General features: G+C 44.1%; 1 protein-coding gene across 11 annotated transcripts in view; it reads left to right on the plus strand.

The window, feature by feature from the left end:
• Positions 1-8,683, plus strand: part of LOC107149842 (WW domain binding protein 1-like) — a 78,462-nt gene extending 69,779 nt beyond the window's left edge. For all 11 annotated transcript variants that reach the window (XM_048807245.1, XM_048807244.1, XM_048807250.1 and 8 more), the window contains 2 exons: positions 4,994-5,155; positions 6,461-8,683. In XM_048807245.1, coding sequence (XP_048663202.1) covers positions 4,994-5,155; positions 6,461-7,197 — 899 coding nt within the window. In that variant the 3' untranslated portion in view covers positions 7,198-8,683. The remainder of the gene's footprint in view (positions 1-4,993; positions 5,156-6,460) is intronic.
• The last annotated feature ends 349 nt before the right edge of the window (positions 8,684-9,032 follow it).

Raw genomic sequence — 9,032 nt, forward strand, 5'->3', positions numbered from 1 at the left:
TTTTGTGGAATATTTTAGCGGGTTAAAAGGGAAATTTAAAGGAAATTCTTCCCAACTCTGACTATGCCTGAAACAACAATAATAATAAGCTACAGAACTTAGCATACATCAGACATAATTCTGAGTACTCTAAGTGGTGGAGACCGTTTCCCCCATTACAGATGAGGGAAGTGAAAACAAAATGACCAACTGCATGAAGCTGGGAAATGATTAGTGTGGACTGGGTTCAATCCCAGGCCACCTGCTGCAGCTTCTTCGGGTTGATAGTCTTGCTTATAGAACAGCTCACCCGTCTTTCAGATGAAATCGTAAGCCTCTGAAGGCTTCGTTGCCTAAATCGAGGCCTTCTCCACAGAGGGAGTAGCAGGAACTCCTGCTGCTGAGCACTCTAATGGGTAGGGAAGTGACCCACCGTCTCTGGAATGAAAGGGGAGCTGACTGTCAGTATGCTTCAGCTCCCTAGCAGGGCCACACGGCTTAGTTCCTACATTGGACTGTGATTGTTTTTAAAAACGTGTTCCATTTTGCTTAGGATGGTAAATGCTCCCCACAGTGAGGTCACAACTTTAAAGGCTGTCATTGTGGAATAGAGTCTGTGGGTAGATGTGTGTTTAGGGGTATGGGAGGAACAATCCTAAATTCCTCTTATGTATGTCTTAAATTAGGTTTTACTTTTGGTTTTTTTATACCAGAGATTGAACCCAGGGGCGCTTAACCATTGAGCCACATCCCCAGCCCTTTTTAACATTTTATTGGAGACAGGGTCTTGCTAAGTTGCTTAAGGCCTTGCTAAGTTTCTGAGGCTGTCATTGAACTTGCAATCCCCCTACCTCAGCCTGGAATTACAGGCATACTCAACTGCACCTGGCCTAGGTTTTACTTTCTAAAACTTTTCTGCCTTGTATTTAAAATCTAGCTAGAAGATTAAAATTTGACTATCTCCATATGGACTAGTTTACATATTCTCCCTTTTGAAGTTGATGCGTTACAACTTTGACTAAAATGACTTTCAAGAGAGTCAGATTTTTGAAGGCCAAATTCAAACACCTGCCTTACTTAAAATCAAATAGGACCAGCTTGTTAGGGGTCTTTTCTGTACCCATACAGACAACTCGCCATACCACTAAACCCATTCTACTCCCAGGTTAGTTTTCTTCCAGTTTTGATCCACATAGAGAATTCCTTGTGGTCTTGTGTTAGAAATGAAAAAAAAAAAAAAATTATAACTCTGTTTGAAACTAATATAACCTCACACAGCTGATATACACTAAGGATAGTTTTTCTTCCCATAATATCAAATGAAAAGAACTAGGCTAGGACTGGAAGTGTAGATCAGTGGTAAGATATGTGCTTAGTTTGCATGAGGTCTTGGGGTTGATCCCCAGCACTGCAAAACAGAACAAAGATGTAGGCTGGTGGAATTTCTTTCTGGTGCCGTATTAGATGTGATGCAGGTAACTTTGCCAAAAGTTTGTGTTTCATTTGTCCTATTTCTCCCCACAGTTGCCTTCTGCTCTCCCTAATTTTTTATTTAAAGAGAAAAAGACTTGTAGGAAGTGGTGACATCTTTCTGGATCAAAGATTCCTTCAAGAATTGATGAATAACTTTAAATTCTCTCCCTCAGAAAACCCTGTACTACAACACACTGGCAGTCAGAGTAGGTTAAGTTTTGCTGTGGGAACAAACATGTCCAAAATTCTAGTGACCTAAAATAATAGATGTGTTTGTCATTCACACTACACATCTGTTGAAGGTTGGATGACATCTTTGTTCCCACTTCAGCATCCCCTGGGACCCAGACTGACTGACCCTGAAGTGACCATCTGGAATGCTGCCAATTGCCACAGCATAGGAAACTAGACTAGTGGAGGGTCCTACATATGTAAGAATTGTTCTGGTCTCTCAATGACAAGTCACTTCTAATCTCAATGCAGTATTTAGAACTAGTCCCAAAGTCTCAGCCAATCAAAAAGGGGCCAGGAAGTTTAAGCCTACTTAATGCCCAGAATAGGTAAAACAAGGAATATTTGACAAACACGAAAACCAGTGTGTGGGTTAAAAACAAGTTTTAAAGTTGGTTTTCATTGTACATGCCTGTAATCCCAGCTGAATCCCAGACTGAAGCAGGAGGATGGCAAGTTTGAAGTCAGTCTGGGCATAGCTCAGTGGTAGAGCACTTGTTTAGCCTGCAGGAGGCCCCCCAGCACTGCAAAAAAAAAAAAAAGTTATGAAAACTGAGAAATAATGTCTTAGACCGTGTGTATTGCAGTATAAAACTTAGAAGTTGGTTCACCTTTAGGTAAGGAACTACTGAAAAAATGACTTTGTGGGGTAAAAAATAGATACTGATTAGCTTATGGGAGAAACTACTTTATTTTCATTCATTCATTCATTCATTTATTGTTTTAGACCAGGTCTCACTTTGTTGCCCAGATTGCCCTGACTGGTCTCAAACTCTTGAGCTCAAGTGATACTTCTCTCTCAGCCGTCCCAAAAGTAGCTGGGACTACAGGCACATACCACCACACCTGACTAGAATGTAATTATTTTTTCCCCCAGTACTGGGGCTTGAACACAGGAGCACCCTACCGCTGTGCTCAGTCCCCAGCACTTTTCAGTTTTTATTTTCACTAAGTTGCAAGACTGGCCTCAAACTGAGATCCTACTACCTTAGCCTCCGAAGCTAGTATTATGTGTGTTTACCATCATGCCAACCCTAGAGTGGCTGTATAGTCCTAACTATTTGGGAGACCGAGGTGGGAGATCATTTGACTTCATGACTTTGAGACCAGCCTGGGCAACATGCTGAGACCCCCATCTGAAAAGAAAAAAAATTTACAAAGTAACCCAGAAGTGTAGGGATTGTGAGGTGATGTAGGTAATATACAACAGCAGTTAGTCCTACTTTTTTAAAGCAAGAATTGGTTCATTATATGATTGAATTAAAATAACATGTATAACAATAAAAAAAAGATAAATGGAGACTTGGCATATAAGAATATTTGTGTACATCATATTTTAATTTAAATCTATGATCATTCTGTATCTAGGACTTCATTGGTCTTATTAAAACAGTAAGTCTCCTTACACAGTGACACATACCTATAATCCTAGCAACTTGGGAGGCTGAGGCAGGAGGATCACAAGTTCGAGACCAGCCTCAGCAATTTAGCAAGGCCCTAAGCAAGATAGCATGATCCTGTCTCAAAAATAAAAAGGGCTAGTGATGTAGCCCAGTGGTAAAGTACCACTGAGTTCAATCCCTAGTTACGAAAATAATAACCACCACCACTCAGTTAATCCCAAATTTTCAATTGTGTGAATGTTTCAACAAAATTGACACAGGTGCATTAAAATAGGTTGGAAATCATAATCCAAAATTTATAAATATTACTATATAATTATATGTACTATATTTAAGTGTTTATATGTGTCCCACATTTGAAATGGTGGGACAAAATGCCTTAAATCAATGAGAATCAAGTTGTGATCATACTTTATATTGTTTTATAATCTGTATTTTTAATTTAATATCAAACTTTTTATATGTCAAAAATAATATTCTACACATCATTTAAAAATTATTCCTATTATTTCATTGTATTACCTCATTACCAGAGGAACTGAAAGACCTATCTAAAATAACTTATTACATTTAAAAATAAATTAAAATCCAGTTGGGTATGGATGGCACTTGCCTATAATCCCAGAAGATTAGGAGGCTGAGGCAGGAAGATCACACGTTCAAAGCTAGCCTCATCACTCAGCCATAAGCAATTTAGTGGGACCCTTCTAAAAATACAAAACAAAAAAGGTTTGGGGATATAGCTTAATGGTAAAGTGCCTCTGGGTTAATCTCTAGAACCAAATAATAATAATAAAAGCCAGTAAAAATAAAACTAGAGATAATTTTAAAATCTAATTTATTCCTGGTTTCATAGTTTGGAGTTTGTGGAGACAGCATAGTGAGAAAGTGGGGCTGTGGGCCTTCTCCTGTTCCTCCTCCCCTCCCTGGAGTAGGAGGAAGGGAGGTCTGCTGATGGCCCTTAGTCTAGTGCAGCCACAGACTGAAGGGGAGGTGGTCCATGCTGGCAGTGGGAGATGGAATTGTACTGGATTAGAGGGAGAGTGCAGGAAATCATTTACACTCTCTAGGGAAGAGATTGACTTGAGGCAATTAGAATTTTCCACTTCCAACTTCAGGGATTCTGCATTACAGAGACTTACACCATAGAGAAAAAGCCCTGGTCTTTTCCACGATGTTGAGAGAACCCGAAGAATTTCTTTATCAGGAGTCTCTCCAAAGCCCCTTGCAATTGCTAATCTGAGTTGGGTTGGGGAGGGGAGAGGGGCACCAAGAAAGCAATGTGTTTTCTCTAAGATCCCTTAAAAGAGGAAAAGGACACTGTCCTAAAAGATGAACATTTTTAGTGCCTGCAAAACCTAAAACATGGGACTAATCAGTGGTTCTAGAGAGACACCCTGGCACTCCTCCCTTCCCCCAGGGTCCCCAAGGCACCCTGGAGTGAGAGACCTCCTGTGCTATCAGCATTTTCACATCGCTTCTCTGTGCATCTTTTGCTCTGGTACAAACTTGGTTTTTCTTTTTCTTCTTCTTCTTCTTCTTTTTTTTTTTTTTTTGGTACTGGGGGTTGAACCCAAGGTTGTTCTATAGCCATGTTACTTCCCCAGCTCTTTTTATTTTAAATTTTGAGACAGGGTCTCACTAACTTGCCCAGTCTAGGCTCAAACTTGTGATCCTCCTGCCTCAGCCTCCCAAATAACTGGGATTACAAGTGTGTGCCTCCACACGCGGTTTGGCAGAAACATTTATGAACATAGCTTAAACATAAAGTAATGGGATGAGGTCTAACAGTGCCAGCTTTAACCATGTGGGCATTGTCCAGGGACCTCCTTGTTTGAGAGTTGCCCCCTCTGGCTGGTACTCACCATGCGTACTTGCCTCTCTGTCTCACCCTTCCAACTCCCCAGGGTTCTGGCTAGTGTGGACCATCATCATCATCCTGAGCTGCTGCTGTGTCTGCCACCACCGCCGAGCCAAGCACCGCCTTCAGGCCCAGCAGCGGCAACATGAAATCAACCTGATTGCCTACCGGGAAGCCCACAATTACTCAGCGCTGCCATTTTATTTCAGTATGTATCCAAAACTGTCATTCCCAACCCTCAGAAGCTCAGGAGCACAGAGTCAGGGCATCTGTGGGCACAAGGGGATTTGCCCCCATTTACCCTACATAGAATCTTGCAAATACAGGAACAGGGGTCTCCTTCAGCACAGAGGAGCAGGTATTCCGGCTGTGGGTCCCTAAAGCCTCAGGTCTGTTCTAGAGCTCACAGTGCCTGGGTTCTTGCCAGAAAAAAATAAAATAAAAATTTAAAGCAAATAGTCAGATGGAATATAATGTGAGTGAATTGGAATTTTGTGTTCATTGGCCTGAATTCCTCCCATTTTGCTTGCTGCTATGTGATGTGCCTCATAGAGGGGATGCCCATCAAAGGGGCAGATATTGGTGTTGGGGGGCGCTGGGACTTCCTGAGAACCAAGAAACTTGGTGAATCCCTGCCTGAACTTCCCTGAGGTTCTTTACGTGTGACCTCTCAAATGGTCCATGGAGGCCCAGTTGGGCAGCTTGTCCCAAGCCGTTGTGAAGTGCATTCTACAAAATAAAAGAGTCAGAACTGTTTGTTTTCCACATCTAGAAGAGTTAATTGCTTAGCACAGTGCCTGGCATATGTAAGTGCTCAATAAATGCTAGCAAGTACTATTATGTCATCTGTGCCTTAAGATGTTCAGCACATTCAAAAGGTAACTTACCTGGCATGTTTTCAATGAGCCTTGGATGACACAGGCCCCTTGTCCTTTGCTGGTAACCACTGTTCTTGCTTTGAGTCAAGATGCAGCTTAGTTTATCTTTCCAGCCACACTAGAGTAAGATAGACAACAGATTTCTAACTTCCCAGAGAAAAGCCCTGTATATACTATACCTAGAAGAATGGAAAAAGAAATAAGTGGTCAGGATCTTAAATTAGGATCCCTGACCCTGAGGCCTGAGGATAGATGGAGGATACAGTCTGAGCAAAGAATATGAGACTGTGTGCCCATGGTCCTTTCCAGGCAGAAATTGGTTCTTAGTCATCTACCACATTTGCCTAACCTTTTGCCTTAATTCCAGGTAGGCAGGAAGTCCTTGCTTATGAAGCAGCACTAGGGACTCTTAGATGCCAAGAAGCTGGAGTAGGTCAACCCAAACTGTCCCTCTTTCACTGCACATTTGCTCACAGCTCTCTTCCCCTGCCCACGACGAAGAGCCAAAGCTACTGCTTAGTGGCTCTGCTAGAGGGGTGGTAAGGGACAATGCATATGTTTGGTATGAGTTTTGCCATCTGTCCTATGACAGTGGCCAGTGCAGTAATTTTTCCTCCCTACCTCCCCATTTTTAGGGTTTTTGCCAAACTATTTACTACCTCCTTATGAGGAAGTGGTGAACCGACCTCCAACTCCTCCCCCGCCGTACAGTGCCTTCCAGCTACAGCAGCAGCTGCCTCCTCAGTGTGGCCCTGCAGGTGGCAGCCCTCCGGGTGCTGATCCTACCAGGGGCTCCCAGGGGGCACAGAGCAGCCCCCTGTCTGTGCCCAGCAGAAGCAGCACAAGACCCCCAAGCATCGCTGATCCTGAGCCCTCTGACGTGCCAGCTGACCGAGCAGCCACCAAAGCCCCCGGAATGGAGCCCAGTGGCTCAGTGGCCGGCCTGGGGGAGCTAGACCCAGCGGCCTTCCTGGACAAGGATTCAGAATGTAAGGAGGAGCTACTGAAAGATTCCAGCTCTGAGCATGGCAGTGTGCTCCCCGATAGCAAAGACAAGACACCTGGCAGACATCGCCGCTTCACAGGTGACTCAGGCATTGAGGTGTGTGTGTGCAACCGGGGCCATCATGACGATGACCTCAAAGAGTTCACCACACTCATTGATGATGCTCTGGATGGGCCCCTGGACTTCTGTGACAGCTGCCACGTGAGGCCTCCTGGTGATGAGGAGGAAGGGCTCTGCCAGCCCTCTGAGGAGCAGGCTCGAGAGCCTGGACATTCCCACCTGCCACGGCCGCCCGCATGCCTGCTGCTCAACACCATCAATGAGCAGGACTCGCCAAACTCCCAGAGCAGCAGCTCCCCCAGCTAGAGTAGGCCCTGCCTGTGCCCAGAAACTTGGCAAAGCAACCAGGGTAAGGGAGACTCATGAGAGAAGCATTAAGTGACTTTCAGAGGAAGTGGTACAGCCACTTTTTTTTTCCCTTCTCCTCTCCTGCTTTTTCCTACATCTCCAAGTACAGTTTGGGGTGTGGGTGCCTCTCCCTCACAAAAGCACAGTATTGTGGAGGGCTGAGAAGTTGGTTCCATGACTCATTCCTCATCCCCACCTCATCCCCTTCTTCCCCCCTTTCAAGTCATATCTCACCTACCTGCTTTGGTCAGAGAGATGTGTTTTAAAGCCCCCAAAGAAGGGGACTGGGACTGTGTCCTGTGATGATTCTTGGTGATGTAGTGGATTTATGCTCTGGTTTTAGTTTAAGAGAACTTTGTTGTGTCTCAGTTCAGCAGAAGCAACCCTTCTTAGCCCTGGTTGAAGAAGGAAGCCACAGAGGCCTAGGGTTTGTCAGCTGTGGCTGCCAGTGTCTGCACAGCCAGAGTTGAGCTGATTCTGTGGGAGGATGAGAGCTGGTAGACAGGTTGGTAGGAGGCTTGTTGATCTCTCAAATTCCAGGTGACAAGAAAATGTACCACTGTGCATCCTGGAGGGGCCCCTTCCTTCCCAGCAGGCTCAGGTGTGGAAGAGTAGACTGCCTTTTCTTTCTTTTTTTTTTTTTTGTTTTAACAAACAACAAAAGCCAGCTAGAAACAAGAAATTTACCAGTGGGCTTGCAAGAATTCTCTTCTGGACAAGGGAAGTTTGTGCTTTCCCAGGTTGGCCTACCACGAACGTGGCTGCAGTTGAGCCAGAGGGAGATGTTTGTGTGTGGGCTTGGAGTGGGTTAGCTCTGAGCAGTAGGCCCTAAATCTGGGAGTGGAGAGAAGTGCAGCTTCCTGCATCTCTGCCCTTTGGTCTGTGCCCACAGGTGACCAGTGTCCTTGTCCATCCCTAGCACATGGTCTGCAGGACTTTGTATCTCCTTGTACTCTTATGAACAGAGGGTCTGAGGAAGCTGTGGGTCCTGGGAAAGGCAGCCCCGTAGTCTGGTTCTCACACAGTATTTTTTCTTTGATTCTGAATAAGTCTCTTGTTGTTGTGTGTTTGATTGTTTGTTTTAAACTGACCACTTGGAAGAAATCCCTTGGTTATCTGTGGTTCTCATGCTCTGTCCCTGTCCCTAGCCCACTGGGGTCGGGTGACTCACTTTTCTGTAACTTATGTAAGGAGTTTTGGTGGCCCAGGTGGGAGGGTGGAGGCAGCCTCCAGAAGGACCACAGGATCCTTATTACTGTCGTCTGGTTTTGGACAACCAGTTGAGCTTTGATAGGAAAACTCTGAAAGGAGAAAGCAATCAGCTGAAACTAACATTCCCCATCCATCCCTGTTCATATGAAAAGTTTGGTTCTTCTCCCACTTTTGAATGATGATATTCAGGCTAGGCATTGATGTTATAGTAAAAAAGGAAAAAAAAAAAAAATATATATATATATATATATATATATATATATATATATATATATATATATATATAAACAGACAAATCCAAGGCTGTGAGGTGAATGAGTGTCTGTTTGGATTACACAGAACCAAAATTCATGTCGAACAAAGTGAAGTCTGTAGACGATGACTTTGAATGATCTGTTGTGTGTGTGTGTGTGTGTGTCGTGTGTGAGCCCCACACCCCGTGTTCCTGTGAAGATACTTTGAATGGCAGCCAACCTGCTCACGTTAACCACACGTCTGAAGCAAATATGGCCCTCTCAAGGTAATTTATTTTATGCATTTACTGTTTACTGAACAAACGTCTGACTGTGTACTCGAGTGTA

The sequence above is a fragment of the Marmota marmota genome, unplaced genomic scaffold (assembly GCF_001458135.2).
Source record: "Marmota marmota marmota unplaced genomic scaffold, marMar, whole genome shotgun sequence".
In the NCBI taxonomy this organism is placed as follows: Eukaryota; Metazoa; Chordata; class Mammalia; order Rodentia; family Sciuridae; genus Marmota; species Marmota marmota.